The following is an 18,281-nucleotide window of genomic DNA, read 5'->3' as shown; positions in this document are numbered from 1 at the left end:
TGTTGGTCTTTCACGTGCAATAATAAAATTGATTCATGTTTGTGGCTGTAATGTGACAAAATGTGGGAAAGTTCAAGGGGGCCGAATACTTTTGCAAGCCACTGTATATGTGCTGTGTTCCTCCATCTTTCTCCCTCTCTGTCAACCCCTCTCAGTCTTTGTGCAGTCACCCAAAGGTTAATTATAAAAGTATATCAGAGTTTACAACCGAATAAAAGGCATAAACTGGTCCATATCAGTTTGCTGCTGCTGGTGAGGGCGTTACTTGGATCTTGAAGCATACAGGGCTTACAACAGCCCTGAAATCTTTTGAATTTTCACTCAATAACAGCACCTTTTAAAGTTATTTGTTTTTATTTATTTAAACATATAGTAAAATTAATATAAAGTGGTAAATGTTATGCACTACCTAAAGTTTGAAGTCACAGAATGATACTACTTAGTGCAGTTTTTAATCATTACCAGTCTTCATCTTAGAGCTTGTGCTCTTATTGTGCCATGATGTCTCCTTTTAAACTGTGTGGATGTTCACCTCTTCTTCATCCTTCCTGTTCCTTTCACCAAACTGCTCACTCTTGTTCTCCTCTGATCTCACTTCCTGTTCTGGTTATAAGAAGAATGCAGTCAGCATGTGTCAAAGACACTATAGCTTTTATCACTCTTGTCCAGCATAATAATTGTCATGTAACTGCAAGAAGACTTAATGAAACTGAAACAATGCACCCTAACACAGGCATTTGAACTGTACGCTGATGAGTACATGAAGTGTACCTCTACCTCTATAGCTGAAAAGAGTTTGCCTCTATAATTTCTGGATCTACTGATTTGTTTCTGATGTATCTCTTCTTTTATTTAGCCTGTATTATGTACAGAAAGATGATGAAATCCTCTTTATTTGAGAAAGTGTCCTTAAACTATTTTTCCTGCTTCTTACTGAGTTTCCAAGCTACCTCTTTGTTAAGTGAATAAACTATTTGAACAAGAAAGATATCATGGCATTTATGATGATACTCTCTGTGTGTGTGTGTGTGTGTGTGTGTGTGTGTGTGTGTGTGTGCACGCTCAGCAGAGGGGAGGTCAAGACAGGAGCTCGCTGAGTTGACCTGGTACATCAAGTTTGGATTTCCCCAGTTGTTGGTAAACATAAAAGATTTGAACTTAAAAGATTTTGAGTTCATGCACACTGGAAAAAAAATTCTCTTCATCACAATCATTTGTTTAAAAATATGGCTATTTTACTGATCTATGGTTATTATTAAAGAGGAAGGAAAGAAGAAGAGGAAGCCTGAGCCCAGGTTCTGTCCATTTTCATAACAAGTGACAGCACAGACATCTGAGCTTTTTCCTCATAAAGATTGTGATGTGAAGCATCAGCAGGTAAAGTGTCGTTAAAGTGTCACTTCAATAATGCTGCTGGGAGAAAGAAGTGTTGACACATACTAGTTTTGAATAAAAGGCTTAAAACACAAACAGTCTAATACTGGGTGTTGCTTTTAAGCTTAAAGAATATAATAAGTTCTAAGACAATTCAGTTTACTTCTTACTGTCCATGTTGTGTTGTGGTATTTACTTTATCATGAATGTACGCTACTTTGTTCTAGCGACTGTAAAAAATAATTTGTATTCATGAAATAAACTAAACTTTCACAGTCTGCATCTTCCACAGTTTTCATGCTTTTGTTCACTCCAAATTTGACACAAACCCACAGACAACCAGAGTTAACTAACTATGTGAAGCAATCACAGACACTGTATTGGCTGATTTTTCTAATAAACACAATCAGGTTAACATCAAGGTTTAACATTGAAGGAGATTTGTTCCATAGTCACAGTTATGCTTGTATTTCCTTTACTTACATCCAACACTACTATGTTCTGTTTCAATCCAGGTGCTGGCAGTTTATCCTTTGTTGTTTGGACAAATAAGCTTAAAGCTAAACCTTCATGGTTTTGATGGGAAATTTTGTTAAACCATTGCTCAACTTATGTCTGCATGAGAGCAGATAATTATGATGTACTTGTAAAAAAGACTTGATAAGCAGGTCACAGCTGAATCAAGGGGTAATAAAAATAAGACCACGCGGTCTCAGCACGACTACACATGCAGTGAGTTATCGCACACATTTGAAAGACTCATTGTGTAACTCAGGATGTGACCCCTTATAAAGGAGACAGAGAAGTTCTGTTGTTCAGTCAAGTAAAACCTGGTGAAAGCGCAATTCTAAGACTCTGGTCGTTGCTTAAGTGTATAGATAAAAAATCTTTTTTTCATACATTCTTTTCTTACTATATTAGTATAATCGCCAAATCGATCATTTCATATTTATCTCCTGAAACGATCTACTGTGTTTCCAGAGTCCCAGGTTTAGTGACTTCCTGTCCACCATCACATTAGCTGAGTAGTTGTCACATTTGAGGGGAGCAGAGAAGATCAAACACCAGTCAGCAGGTCAGAGGCCATCTCTCATTTCACAAATCAATCACTTGATTTATAAATGGAACAAACACCCCATCAGACCAGGTAATGACCCATTATGAGACAACAGCCGTCTGAGAGGAGATGTTCTGTATCACAAAACATGGGAAACAAACAAACTCTAGGCATTCTGAAATATATAAAGCTCAACAAAAAAACAAAACCATATCAGATCCTGATGTAATTAATTTTGTTGTTGTCTTTATTAGTCATTTAAAAAGAGGTCTAGAAAAAGTGTCCAGGAAGAGATTCTACTATTTATGCAGCACTGCCCCCGTGTGGCCACAAAGACACACAACAGCTTCATTTCTCAGCCTGTTGCCTTCTTTTTCCTTCATGATGTAAACAGTGAATGAACTGAAAGAAGTCAACCCATAAACTGTTAAACTGACACAACAGTCATGATGATTATGTAGCAAGTTGTAGTTGACTTTCTGGTGGTCGTTTTGGTATACAATTTAAAAGCCATTTTCTTTTAGAAATACACCATACACTTTGTTGTCGACCATTTCTTTTCCTCATATCCTTAACGGACAGTGGAGGAACACTACATCTAGCTTCTGTTTAACATTTATCCAGGCGCCCCCACACTGTACCTCTACAGAAACCAAGGGAGAGAGACAGACACACAAAGATTTCCACTTGAATCTTGGTCTCAAAATAGAAAAAGTTTTATCACAAAATAATTACAAGAGCACAAATAAAAACTCAAAACCAAAGACAAATGAAATAAAAAGGCAAGGCCCTGCGAATGAACACAGCACATCTTGCACACCTTTAAAATTCACAAATTTCAGTTTTCTTTGTCAGTCTGTGGTATTAAAAAAATCTCAACATGATGACCAATGTTTGACCTTTCACCTCTAGCATAGTTTTCTCTGGATTTCAATCTGGCCACTCCTGAAATGACATTTATCAGTGTATGTACAGCATCCATTTTTGGCTTAGACAGTCTGACACAGACTGTCTCCATGGCAACCTCCAAGACTCTCCTTTTCCTAAAAAAAAAAGTCTCTATATGACCACCAACAAACCTGTTACACCATATTTTTTCACCAGCTCACCTTTGCTGAAGGTTCTCATACAAATCTAAACATCTTTTGAGAAAGTCCACATCACTCTGATCTGTAATGAAAACAGAAAAACAATGACAACACCAGCAGAGGCCTCCGACATAAACCTGGCAACATAAATCTAGATAACTTTGCTTCTCTTAAAACATTCAACAAAGATTAAATTTCTAACAAATATACCAATATAAATATATATTCCAGGAACAGGACATTCCAGTTAGATCCTTTCCAAACTTATACTGGGCAGCTCAGCCCATCATCCACTTTTACAAAACAGAAAGCCGCCTGATACAACAGCCCCAAAAGTGACAAAAATCCACCTCCAAAAAGAAAAACTTCTCATAATGGAAAAACAAAAAAGATTGTCAATCCTATCAAACACTTTCTCTTAATCTAAAGAAATTATTCCAACATCAAACTGTACAATTTACAAATAACTACCAAGTCTCTCATGAGAAAACTCTTGTTCACATTAGAGCTGTGTGGTACACAGTACGACTGATCTCTGTGAGTGATTCATTTCACAAAGTGTTTCAGCCTGGTGGCCAGTACTTTTGAAGGAAGTTAGTAATCTGTGCATAACAGAGCCACGTCTCCATTTCTAAGCAGAGACAAATCTCTGTTTTTTAGGGAGAAGAGAGAGCCCCACATGATGACTCGATGCCAGTAACAGTCTTTTACAGAAGTCTGCAGGCAGCCCACCCTGTGCAGGAGCCAGCTGACCAGCAGCAGCAGCACTAATCTCCTCCAAAGAAAAGTTAGCATCCAGGACAGCTCTGTCCTCAGAGCTCAGCTGAGGAAGCCCCTGCAGCAGCTTCTCCACTCAAGCTTTATTACTTTCCTCCATCCCTAACATGGTGGTGTAAAAGTCCACGGCATACTGACCTGCTCTTGAAGCTTTCACCAGTGGCTTCATGGTGGTACAGTACTCCCTAAGGAATGCAACTTCTGCAGGACTCAACCTGTAAGACACAACAACAAAACCCACCATGACTATAATAGGGATCTTCTGATTTAATATTAAGAGTCTGCTCACGTTTTTAACCATCCATTAAGGAAAATTCACAAAATTTGCAACCATATTGGTAGGTGTCCAATTTTACTCACATTTTCACCTTGAACTCCTCACAAATGCTCCTGATGGCATTTTCCCCCTTCTCATCAATGATGCGTATTATCCTTTCAGTGGCAAGGTAGGTTGAATTCCATTGTGTTGCATTGGGACGAATGATCTGTAGTTCACACTTGTCCTCTACCACTTCATTAGCCAAATGAGACCGGCCAGTTTTGTTCCAAATGGCCTGGCATTTTGCAAAGGTTGCACGGGAGAGCCTCTTGTAGGTTTCATTCATGCTCTCTGCTAGGGCAGCATCAGATGTTGCCACAAGGTTTAGCAGGTGACATGCACATCGCTGATGAGGCGGGAGTTGATACTCCAAACCAGAGTCTTCATCAAGAATTGCACTTGCCTCATGGTAGTCAATATGGTCAGTCAGGTCAATAGTTTCTGGGTCTGCTTCATCTTCAGCTTCATCTGCATCATTTTGTGCCCCAAACATGTGGAAGGCCTTGACAAAGTTGGATCCACTATCAGTTGTGGTTCTTACAACTTTGCCTCTAATCTTGTATTGGCAATGGATATCATCAAGCGCACCAGCAAGCATGTCAAATGTGTGAGACCCTCTCAATCTTTTGCATGCTGGTGCTGCAGATCTTCTTTCCAGGGACTCTTCCTCTATCCAATGGCATGTGACTCCAAGGTAACTTTTCTGATGAGCTGACCAACAATCAGTAGTGGTAGCAACAAATTTGACTTTATCCAATGCTGCAACCAAAGTCATCTTCATGTGATCAGCAGCTTCACAGATTCTGGCACGGACAGTGGGTCTGGAGATGACTTTGGCTTGAGGTTGTAATGTGGTAACCAATTCTTTGAAAGATGGCTGTTCTACCACTGCAAATGGCTGTAGACCCTCACATATGAAATTGATGACAAGCTTGTCAACAGTTGCTTGTGGAACATGTTTGTTTGCAGCTCTCAACATCAGGTCTGGTAACTTGGCTTGTGTATTTGCTGAGAGCTTGTTTGGTGTGGCTGTGGTCTTTCGCTGACGAGATGTTGATGCCACAGTGATATTGTACTGCTCAATCTTCGATGGATGTTTCCTCTGTAGAGATAAATATTATCATACGTCAGGTTCATACATTACTTCATAACATCACTGTGATTAACACTAAAGGAAAACACATTTTTAAAACATCATTCAACTAGACATGAGCTAATCTTTGATTGTTTAGCATAGTATAAAAGAGTGGTGAATTTGATCAAATCTTGCAGATATATTGCTGTATTTATTTACAAATGTAAACCAATTTTGAACGATCATTGCAAAAAACATGAATTTCTGTATACATTCTAAGTTCTGTAATCTGTATACTATCTGTAAAAAGAGTATCGACCAATGTATCAGTATCTAAATTTTTAACTCCTTTTTATCAGTATCACCCTAAAGTTTTCAGTATTAGTCAGGTCCTAAAAATACTAAGAGAGCAAAATATGTGTATATAGCAAATCTAATTTAAGAAAAGGGATCACATACACAAAAATGCTGCCCATACAGCTAACAAATAAAAACAATCCACATTATGTTCTTTAAAAAAATATATCATATTGGGAAACATATAACTCTACTGATTAAGAGCCATGTCACTATGATAGACCTATATCAGGCCAATGATACTGATCAACTGATCCATCAATCGGGCTCTGGTACATGTCAGCTGAGAGCTGGAAGATTAATTTGAGATGCAGCTCAGCACTGTTTTTTTTTTTATAGGCCAGCTGATTGTAGGCCTGTGAGTTTTAAATGACTACAAATTTAATTTATTGTAATGACGGTGGTTATCCAAATAATAAGCTAAAACATTCCTATGAATTGTAGCTCAATTATGCATGCACACGCACATTAGCTAGCTCCGTCTTATTTTACTATCAGGCTAACCAATGGCGGTGACAATATCTTAGCCAAACTAATAACCTTAACACACATGAAAAATAAGAAGGCAATATTGTACACGTATAGTTGTAAAACCTCTTACCTCAATGTGTTTTTTTAAGTTTAGACGCTGAAGTCTTGTAAGCTGAAATGACTGTAGAGGTCAAACAAAGTTTGCACTGCATCTGGACGCTGTCTCCTTTTCTCCCTCTGTACATGAAAAATTCCTCCAGGTATGGCCACGGGCACGCGTCCTCCGTCTTTTCTACATCGTTTTCATGGTTGACAGTGTTGTCCTCTGTCTCCATTTTGGCTTCTTTGTCTCGAAATCTTCCGTCTATAAAGTAGTTTGTACTCCACCATTTAGCACCTCTAGACACCTGTGCCTGCTGCTGCAGCGGAGTTTATTCTTTGCTTACGTCTTAAATTGGCACGTGTTAAGATATTCATTGTGTGTACTCATGTTGTACAGTGTTTAACTGGATTATGGTTACTGTGGTTTAACAGAGACAGTATATTAGTTGTCACCACAAGGAGGCACTGTTTCATTGTAAGATCACGGATGCTGCGTCATCAGGCCCCTAAGAAGAAAAAAGTACACCACAACGAAAATGGCACCCATGAGGAAAGTTTTGCCGCGTGTTGATGTGGAATAAAGTTCCCAAAATATTAAGGACATTTTTGACTCCGTTGTCATTTTCCTTCAGTTGATCGCTGTCGATGCTGCAATACTCAACAGCGCGGTTGCGATTGCACGGCCTAATTGGCTGCAAAAATGCAGAGAAAGGTTTGAATATTAATTCAAATTGTGGGCGTACTCAGTAGCGACTTTTGATTTTATAAGTAGCGAAGTAGATTACATGGTGTAAGTTGTACTCAAGTATGAGTAAAATTACACACTTGAAGAATTACTCATAAAAGTACAAGTACCCAAAAAATCTACTTAATTACAGTAACATGAGTATTTGTAATTCATTACTTCCACCCCTGACTGTAAATGACCATAAATTAACTGTAAATTACACTGCTGTGAGCTCCATTCATATAGTTATATCACCTGCACATGTGTTGACAACCGTAACCATGGCCGCCAAGGGTATATAAATGCTGCACAAGGTTCCAAACGTCTGTTTACACTTGCTCGTGGACTTGTTTCGACCTGCTCCAACCTCAGCCTGTGGAAAGCTAAGTTTTGGAAAACACTTTACTGAAAGCGGATTTAACTTGAAAGCACAACAAGTACTTCATCTGTGGATTGTTTGTACTTGTTTTTGTTTTTCAAGTTTGAAGATGGCTCGCCGTGGACCCGGACTCCCCGACTGTCACCTGGACTTCGCTGCAGGTACGTTTGAAAATTTCTTTAAATGTAAATTACTGTAATAATTTAATAAGTTCCAGTGTGAATATCAAGTTTTAACGTGATCAAATATGTGTATTCCAAGATTGTTTCCCGTAAATTGTTTGTATGCTTTAAATTTACCGGGAGAGGTGTAGAAATTATTAACGACTGGTGTATGAATATGAAAAAAAGGTGTTACTTTGATTTGAAGGCTTCAAATTTGACACTTTTCTTTAAAATGAAATGGTTAAAAATAGCTTAATGGACTAAAATTTGTAAAATAACCAAAAATCAGTTTCCGTGGTAACGGCATCTTCAAGATGTCATGGCGTCAGAACACTCAGGTGTAAACAGATCCAGGTCCCCTCCTAACATCCTTTTCTTCTCCGGATCAAAGGCTTTATTGACATAAACTATATTTTTTCTCTGCTGCAAAACACAAAGATAAAAAAAATACAAATAAAATAATATCAAAAGAATATGAAAACAGTAGTGATAATGGCATTAAGACCTATCTTCTGTTACGGTAATGCTTTTAACCTTATTGGATAGCAGAGAGAGATATTGTACACAGGGATATTTACACAGGGATAGCATGTTTACCACAGATTAGATGTATCTGTCCTTATGGCAGATACAGTCCTTGTGCACATTTCTAAAAATGTGGATTCTGAGTTAAGAGTTTCTGTTTGTTTGTTTGTTTGTTTTTCACTTGACCATCATTTTCAGACATACCTGCAGAGCTTTGTGTGTGCAATTTTTACTCTTGCCAAGGAGGTTGTGTTTTTATTTTAAAAAAAAAATTTATATTTAGGACATGCGATTGGTACATGTGGTCTAAATGTTACATTATGGTTTGCATCCACATATTTAACTTATGAGCTTTTTTCAAAATGTGTGACATCGTGAATTGTAAATAAAACAGGAGAATGAGCTGCATGGTTAGTTATAAATTTACTGTAGTATATTTATATAATAAGTTACTCATGTCCGGCTATTTACAAATCAATACCTATTATCCATTACCTATTCCAACATAGTGGTTGCATAAAGGCTTACAAAGAACAAATAAAACAAATTGAATGTACACAAAATACAGTGTCATATATAGTGTCAATATAGTGTCACCTTAAAAGTACACAGAGTGAGCTGCCTTGGTGGAGGTTTGGTGGTCTTCTATTAAAAAACTTCACTTAAAGATTGAACAAGTAGAAGTGTCATTCAGTCTGACATAAAATGCTTTTCTCTCATCCTCTGCTCAAACTAACAGATGTAGGTCTGTTGCTTTAACACTGGGTGTCTATTACATTCCTAATGTTATTTTAAAAACTGTTTCCTCACAGGGCGTCTTGACTATGTGGTTGAACGCCCTGCAGAAGAAGGCCTTCCTGAAGTCATCAGGATCCTGGATGACACTGATACCCAGCGTATCAGCGAAGGTGAGTATGGTGAGTATATTCTTATCTCATCCTCCCCCTCTTCTGATGAAGAACAGGACACTGATACCCAGCGTATCAGCGAAGGTGAGTATGGTGAGTATTTTTTCCCTCTCTCACCCTCACCTTCTTCTCATGAAGCACCAGATGCTGATGACGGTGAACAGCAAGGTGAGTATGGTGAGTATTTTATCCCTCTCTCACCCTCACCCTCTTCTCATGAAGCACCAGATGCTGATGACGGTGAACAGCAAGGTGAGTACCCCCCCTACCTACCTGTAGACGATGACGAGGTGAGTGAACAGACTGACAATTCATCTGACTGGAACGACTCAGAAGAGTGGGGGGATTGGCTTAGCGATGACTCGGGGTATGACACCATGGATGAGAGAGATGATTCCCCTCTCATCCGGGAGCACCCTCCAGAGCCGTTTTGGCACGATTGGCAACATCCTATTGCTCCAGGTGCTGCCCCCATCGCCATGCCGCCTTTCGGCCAGGCCAACGCCCCACTCTTCCCTCGAGTTGTTGCCCCAGTTGGTGATCCGCCAGCTGCTCCTCCCTCAGCTGCTCCCTCTGCTGCTCCTTCCTCAGCTGCTCCCTCTGCTGCTCCTTCCTCAGCTGCTCCCTCTGCTGCTCCTTCCTCAGCTGCTCCCTCTCCTGCTCCTTTCTCTGCTGGTCTCTCTGCTGCTCCCTCTGCTGCTCCTTCCTCTGCTGCTCTCTCTGCTGCTCCTTCCTCTGCTACTCCCTCTGCTGCTCCTTCCTCAGCTGCTCCCTCTGCTGCTCCTTCCTCAGCTGCTCTGTCATCTGCTTCCTCAGCTGATCTCTCTGCTGCTCCTTCCTCAGAAAAGAGAAGCAGAGAAGACATCTGCACCGAAGAGGTAAGTGCAAAGAGGTGCAAGGTAAGTGACCAGTTTGATGCCCCTTCAACATCCTCAGGTAGTTTTGGAGTCAGACGTTTCTGGGAGAGGCCTTTTACCCTTTCCCTTGATGACAGTGACTCTGATTAGTTTATGTTAGAACGTGTTTTTAAACTTTGCCTTTGTGTTTTTGTTTTTACAGATATAAGAACATCTGACTCGGACATGTGAAACGTATTGTTTTTTTCTTGATATGTGACATTAATATTAATATTACATTGTGACTGAAAGGTAGTTTTTTAGTTGTTATTACTTCCAGTTACGTCCAAGATGGAGCTAACACCCCACCCAGAAGACAGCCTTACCCCGACCAACCCGATGAGAAGGATGGATGACCAAGTGAAAAACGGGAGAGTGGTGCTGTGTTCCAACTATGTAAGTTATCACCTCACATTGACAACAAACTGTATTGAAGGCGAAATTCTTCCAATAGTTGGTATAAATCATCATCCTATGTCAGCAGCATTGTAGGTTTAGGTTTATTTATATTTTTCATGTGTATACGTTGGGTTTAAAATTGCTTTTTAACAACATACTGCAGCTACCAACAATGAAAATGCTGTTTTGTGTTAAAATGACGTCTTTCTTGTGTTATTGCTTTGCAGGGAAGCTGAGAGTGGACAGAGCTGCACAGAGGACCAAAGATCCACTCTCAGCACTTCATACCTGACTGGCCACAGCACCACCCCTCCTCACCCAGGGTGAGGAGGGTCCTGACCCCGCCTGCACAGAGGGAGTTGTGAACATGCACTTCTGTGTTGGTGGGTTTAGGATCCTCCTCACACACACACGGATGAAGACTGTCACTGGAAGATGTCTCCATTGCATCAGCAGGACGTAAGCATTTGTAAAATATTACAGTTTGTGATGTTTTATACATATTTTTATTGCATCATTTAAAACTATGAGATATAAAATAAACCAATTTTCATAACATTTTCTGTGTATTTAGTTGTTTTCTTAATAAGTTATTTGGAACATCAATGCAACCTGTCAGCTTTTTATTGAGGATTTAGAAAGTTGCTGGTGGCCCGAGTGTGTACAGTGGGGTGTTGTTTTTGTCACATGGTGAAAGTGACCTCATGGGGAGCAAAAAGAACAACTGAACAATTTGGGGATTCACAGACTTTCGTAATCGCTAAAAACAATTAATAAAAATTGTTCTGTGTGAACTAAAAGCTCAAATATAAACCATCCTGACACACTGACACAAATGATCTGCTGTTTATAAGCAGGACAGTGTTTTCATGAGCCTGGGTGAAGCTAATTTGCATGAGTTTAACCTCCTGGTCAAAAACTTGCATGACTCTGTTATCACTCTAACTTTCTTCTGTTTATTTATTCATTTTTGCTAATTGTAGTAGATTAATATGTTCACCAACTGGCCTGAATGTTTGAATGTTTGCAGTTTCAGGTCCTACTGATCAGTTTTAAGTATTGTAGAAAGTGAGCAGCAATTAAATCGAGTTCTGGGATGAAATGGGACAAAAGGGTAATGTGACAGCCACATTAGTTCCCTTCCCTCGTTTAACAATGTGTAAGCAAACTGCTTTAACCTGCAATTTACTGCATGTTGTTAGGCTGCATGGTACAACCACAGTCTGCTAACCACCCGTGGTGATCGAAGGTTTTGAGGTCTTGCTTGAGCTACTGATGAAGTTTTATCAAAGCTTGTTAAGTTTCCCAACCACATTTTATCCTGATGGTCCAAGGCTTACATCTTTATGCTCACAAACATACTTCTGTAATTAATCAGTGACCGATTTATTACTTTAAGTTACAGTGTGAGGGGCATTAATGAACATAAATCAGATTTAACTGGATTATGTGTTTAGGTCAAGAGACACAGACCTTCATCTTTAAGAGGCTCTTCTTGAATGTCTAATCACGATGTTTGCCATGCAAGTACACTGGGCGGTTGTTTTTAACAGAATCATTTAATGATTCTGATGAAATGAAGTATTGTTTCAATGAGCTGTGGCACCATTCTTGCTTTAGCAGTGAAAGGAGTCAGGTAGGGCTCCATCAGGAAGAGGGCCCCAGAGGTCCTATGCCCCCGCCCACTTCCCTGGGGCTTGAACATCAGTGGATTTCCACTTAAGCAAAGCCTCATCAAGTTCCTGCAAACAGCTCTACACACACACTATCATGTACAGAGTGTGGATGCTGTGTCTAAGACCACGATCATTGTGTTTCTACCATCTGGTGCAAGCTTCATCTGTCTCACTATGTTCTCCTAAAGGCCAAGACAGCAGGACAGTGAAATCAATCTCACTTATAGGTGCCAGAAATTAGTGGATATGAGATTAATGGTGGTAATCAGGTTATGCATTTGTTGTCTTCTCAGCAGGTGGGAAACATCTCTCTTTATTTGTTTATGTACATGTGTATCAGAAATCTATTTTCCTGTACAGCTCAGGTTTAAGGCACAATGTTGATCTAATCTAATGAAGATCAGTGCCTTTTTAGAGTCAGTGAAAATACTGACATTAGTGATGTTAACCCTTGACTAAGAGTTTCTTAGTCAAATGTTAATGGGAAACACATTTCCACACCACCATCTTCTAAGCTGTGATGCTACATGTGCAGCAGCAAACGTCCAATTAGTACCGATCAGAAGGTTGGAGGTTCGATCGCTGCCTGATCTGGTCTGTATCTCAAAGTATCCTTGGACACGATACTGAACCCCAAACTGCTCTTTCATGAGTCCATCAGAGTATGAATGTTAGATAGAAAGAACTTAGGTGCAGAAAAGTGCTTGTGTGAATGAGGTGTATAAAGTACTTTGAGTGCTTGAGTAGAAAAGTGTTATTTAAGAACAAGGATGTGCAAGAATTTGCTAGACACGCTCTTCTTTTTCCAAAACTAAAAATGTTATTTCAAATTTGGCAGCCTGTGTGTCAAAGAGACTGAAGAGTAACTAAAGGGCAAAGTCCAGGAATACAGCCAAACTCAGGAGATCAGTTAGGAGCACAACTGAGCAAAGGTGATTCAAAAAAATGGAGAGAATCTCTGCCATGCAGTGCCATGCTGAGCAGACTGGTTTACAGCCACAAGAGAGACTCAGCGTTCACAGATCATAAAATCTTCAGGGAGCAAAGCTCTCAGAGAAACTATAATGCAATCCACAGATAGAATACAGTCAATAAACTCCAAGTGAAATGTTAAACAGTGCATGGATAGCTTTTTGTTCTGCTTTTTCTTCGTATCCTTTTTCCCCCTTTCTAAAGTCTCTTCAGAGGCTTTGCAATTTGTCAAACAGCAGCTGGTAAAAAGGCTTTTGCAGTGAGGCAGGGAGCCTGTTCAAACCAGATTATGCTTGATTTGATGACTGCAGAGAACTTGGGGCTGACAGCTCAGATTAGGATCGGTTCTCCCTTGAAAAGGCATTAGTGTGTTCTGTCATGGCAGGATTTCTGTTCAATGTGCAGTTAGATTGAAATCAAAGGGCACCAAAGACACCCAAACCTGAGGGATCATTACGTGACACCCAAAGCATCTGAGCAGTCTTATTCCTTCATCTGTACCAAATTACTCAGATTCACAGACGTCGTGCACAGCAGACCTGCAATACAACAATGAATAACAGGAGTTACGCCTGCGTTTGACAGGTCAAAATGTCACAGGGAGCAGTTCAGTTAAGTTTCATTCCCCTCCAGAAATCACTTCATGCATGATTATCAGGAACCTTTGAGTAATGACAGCACTTAAATGAGTGTTTCCTTACCATAATCCACTTTGTCACCAAGTTTTAGGATGAGAACGGTTTTTTTCTACTTCTATTATTTTTTTTATATCGTTGTTATTATTTCTGTTGTAATTTGTGTTTGTTTTTTGTTTGTTCAGTTTTTCAGCCTTGTTGCATTTTTTTCTATTTCTGTTGTGTTTTATTCAACTTCTGTTACATTTTGCAGGATTTTGCAGCTTTTTCTATTGATGGGTGTTTTCTTCAGGGACACCATATTATCATTATCTTTAAAACTGCATTTGAAACTTAATGCTGCGTTTTTACTTTCTGCAGTTGAAGTTATCTAAAGAAACTGTGTGTGGGTGCAGCTGAAAAAACGTCTTTTGGTAAATAACACAGAAATTCTGAAATCCTCTACTGCTTATATCAAACAGAATAAAAGAAACCAAAGCTAAACTCTAAAAGATTATTTATTTCAGCTTGTTTACAGTTATCCACACCTCACAGCTTTTTATGGGTTGATAGTTTTCCTGATCCAATCTGCATACTCAGGATCACAGAGGTCCATGAAGGCAGCCGGTGCTCTGCATACAAAGTCCGGATCTCCCACAAAAGAAGAGATCAAATGTAATATTAGTGCATTCCATAGATTATCAGCCAACAGCCTTGAAGACACACTTAGCCTCTTTTAGTTTTCAGCCTAGAACGAGGACCCACCAGCAGGTTTCTGTCAGAAGACCTCAGTGACCTGCACCTTATAGATGGAAGCAAATGAAGTTTGATCTCAGCTTCATGCTCTTGTTCTGCTCGTGCTCTGATTTGAATTACATGTTCTACACACTTCACTGTATCTCACTGTCAGTTTGTCAATTTGTGACATTAATTCAGAGGAATATGGTGTAAACCAATGATTTATAAACCTAAAACAGCTCATGATCACTAACCAATGCTAACTTTGAGAAGCAATGCAGAACATATTGTGCCCTCTGTGTGGCTAATGGCGCTCTTAAGAGTTGAAGAGCAAAACAAAAGAAAAAAAACCCTCACTCACGAGTCTGCGACTGCGTGCTGACAGAGAGCGAGTGGGTTACCTCTGTGTGACTTCAAGCTGCAGAGGGTAAGGCTCTGACTGTGGTCTGCATATATGTGCCGAGCAGCAATTCAGAATACCCACCGTGCACAGTTTCTGTGAGGTTTGGCATAACTCGATGCATTGAATCATTTTCATATTATACAGACAGAATTATGCAGTAAGAACCAGCAGTTAAATATAGAAACTGTTGTTGAATACTCACTGATACACAGAGGCAAGAGAAGAGGCAGCAGACACAGTGTTCCTGCCATTCACCCTCTAACAACTGCCTTTCTGTCTGAATGGTGACCATTGTATAGTCACCAGTGTCATGATGAAGCCGTATCATGCTGCATGAAAAGCTGCAATACTCCACATATTTATGCAAAGTTACTCATCAGCAGTTTTTGCTTTTGCCTTTCATAAAGTGCTGGGAGGGAAATGAAGCTGAGAAATGAAACTTTGAGTATTGTGTAAACCGTCGATTTATTATAGAAGATCTACAGTATGAACTGACCATAAATGTACTTTGGTCAAGACCTGAATCAAGTTTCATCCAAAGGCTTGTGGCTCAAATTTGAGCAGGGCCTGACAGCTTCAGTAGAAAGACGCTGAGGGTCCTGTCACTGTTGTTGATGTCTCTGTCCTGAAAGATCACAGACTGCCCTGTGATTTGTGGTGTTTCTTGTGGACTCGTAAAAGGATTTATTTATATGATATAGTCTTCACAGATGTCAGGTCTCAGGCCAGCTTGAAAGAATTGTGTTTCATCATATAATTACAGTTCCTGATAGTTGGACCAATCACAGCCAAATGAAGTGAAGCTGTTCTGGTGATGGCCCAACACCATCATCTGTACTTCAGCAAACTGTCTCTGTTCTCTGCACATAAACTAAAAATATGACTATATTATCATGAAAACGTACTAAAGGAATTGATAGTGCCCTTTGTCTCCATGTGACTATAATCTTATTAAACTATATTATTATATTATTTCAATTTCATTTTTATTTATACAGAAAACAAATCACAACAACAGTCGTCTCAAGGCGCTTTGTATTGTAAGGTAGACCATGCAAAATACATACAGAGAAAAACCCAATAACCACATGACTCTTTGTGAGCAAACACTTTGGCGACAGTGGGAAGGAAAAACTCCTTTTTAACGGAAAGAAACCTCCAGCAGAACCAGGCTCAGGGACACTATCTCTACGTAAAAGTAGGGATAGTGTCTGTCTCCTGAATCCAAAGAGGAAGCTGGTTCACTAGAACAGGGCTCTGAAAACCGACGGCTCGCCCTCCCATTCCACTTTTAAATTCTCTTTTAATACAACAAGTAAGCCTGCAGTGTGAGAGTGAAGTGCTCTAATAGGGTGATATGGTACTACAAGGTCTTTAAGATCAGATGGTGCCTGATTATTTAAGACCTTGTATGTGAGGAGCAGGATTTTGAATTTGATTCTAAGCCAATGAAGAGAAGTCAATATAGGAGAAATATGCTCTCTCTTTCTACTCCCTGTCAGTACTCTTGCTGCAGCATTTTGCATGAACTGAAGGCTTTTCAGGGAGTTTTTAGGACATCCTGATAATAATGAATTACAGTAGTGCAGCCTAGAAGTAATAGATATTAGAGATACTGCACAAATGGAAGAAAGCAGTCTTACATATTTGTTTAATATGTGAATTGAAGGACATATCCTGGTCTAAAATGACTCCAAGGTGTTACTGGAGGCCAAGGTAATGCCATCCAGAGTAAGAATCTGGTTAGATGCCATATTTCTAAGATTTTCAGGGCCGATTACAATTGCCTCAGTTTTAAAAGCAGGAATTAGAGGTCATCCGGGTCTTTATGGCTTTAAGACATTCATGTAGCTTAACTCATTGGTGTGTGTTATCTGGCTTAGCTAGGCTAAGCTAGAAAATTCCTAAAAATACAGTAAGTGAATACAAGAGAGTGTGCTTCGGATGAAGCAAGTGAAGATTAAACTATGAAATAAGAAGTTATCTATAAGTTTTTAATTATTTTGGCTCTCCAGATAAGCTACACAAAAACACAACCATGTGTTGGAACAGGAAGTGATAGGAAGTGAGAAAAAAGACCTTAGGACAGGTGAGATTGGTCAATGGTAGATGTTATGTATGAACCAAAATATATGGTGTGCTATACAAGCTATCGCCAGTAGCGGGCACTATGCCCAGTTATGTGTGTGTGTAACTTCTGTGTTATGTTAATAAAGAGAATAAGTGGAAATGTAAACAAGCTACCGTGTGTATCAGTCTGACTCTGTATAAGCCCTAATCAGTGTACTGACACTACAGGAGGAAATATAAGGCGAGGAATTACAAGCCTTATCCTGACGCGAGAGCATCCTGACGCGAAACATCTGCGCCTGGTTTGGGAACAGCACCAAGCAGGACAGACGAGATCTGCAAAGAGTGGTGCGCTCGGCCGAACGCATCATTCAATCAGAGCTCCCTGACCTGCTGTCCATCTACACCAAGCGGTGCAAGACCAAAGCTATGAAGATTATGATGGACCTCTCCCATCCCAACAATGGACTCTTCTCACTGTTGAGGTCTGGGAAGCGCTTCCGCTCCGTTAAGGCCAAAACAGAGAGAATGAGGAGGAGCTTCTTCCCCCAGGCCATTCGGGCCCTGAACCAGGTGTAGGACTGGACTCTCCCACACATCACATCACTATAAGACTGGACTCTCACACACATCACATCACCACATGTACTCTGGTTTTTCTTCATGCACACTTCCTATAATTTATAATCTCTTTCTGCTATTTGCACATTTTTACTGTAAATTTCTAAGTTAAATCTGTAAATTTTGTAATAACCTGTAAATTGTAAATACTGTAAAACCACTGTCATTTAATGGTCGGGCATTGCATTGCACAGCTACAAGCATTTCACCTCATGTCATACTGTGTATGGTTGTGTGTGTGACAAATAAAATTTGAATTTGATAACAATAGAGCTCTTTTTCTGAAATCATAAAAGGTAGTAAAAGTCAGCAAAACAGCAATTGTTGAAGCTGCTTCCTGTTTGAGGGAACTGGCCATTTAACCACTTTGACTGAGTGTGCTTTTAAATGACCTTTTTCAACAATAAAGCCCAGGAATGACACTGAATCAACATGAAATTCACATTTCTCACCTTTTAAATTGAGATATTTTTTTCTAGGAGACATTTGAGAAGGACTTGACAGGTATAAAACAACTGGGAGAAGTTAAGAATATTGTTGAAATAAAGAAAATGTGGATGATGAAGTCA

At 39.6% G+C, this 18,281-nt stretch overlaps 1 protein-coding gene across 2 annotated transcripts; it reads left to right on the top strand.

Moving 5' to 3' along the window:
• The first annotated feature begins 7,245 nt into the window (after positions 1-7,245).
• LOC146386054 (uncharacterized) lies at positions 7,246-10,959 on the top strand. 2 transcript variants are annotated; one of them, XM_084930048.1, is made up of 4 exons: positions 7,246-7,887; positions 9,228-9,407; positions 9,492-10,615; positions 10,846-10,959. In XM_084930048.1, the coding sequence occupies exons 1-3, from the start codon at positions 7,650-7,652 to the stop codon at positions 10,328-10,330; spliced, it is 1,257 nt and encodes a 418-aa protein (XP_084786174.1). In that variant the 5' UTR covers positions 7,246-7,649; the 3' UTR covers positions 10,331-10,615; positions 10,846-10,959. The 2 variants fall into 2 exon arrangements, with proteins under 2 accessions (XP_084786174.1, XP_084786173.1); XM_084930047.1 differs by having other exon boundaries at positions 7,249-7,887; positions 9,228-10,615.
• The last annotated feature ends 7,322 nt before the right edge of the window (positions 10,960-18,281 follow it).

Source organism: Perissodus microlepis, chromosome 6 (assembly GCF_051167445.1).
Source record: "Perissodus microlepis isolate ML-2025 ecotype Zambia chromosome 6, ASM5116744v1, whole genome shotgun sequence".
NCBI lineage: Eukaryota > Metazoa > Chordata > Actinopteri > Cichliformes > Cichlidae > Perissodus > Perissodus microlepis.
Note: the sequence above shows the minus strand (reverse complement) of the source record. Positions and strands in the feature narration are given on the sequence as shown.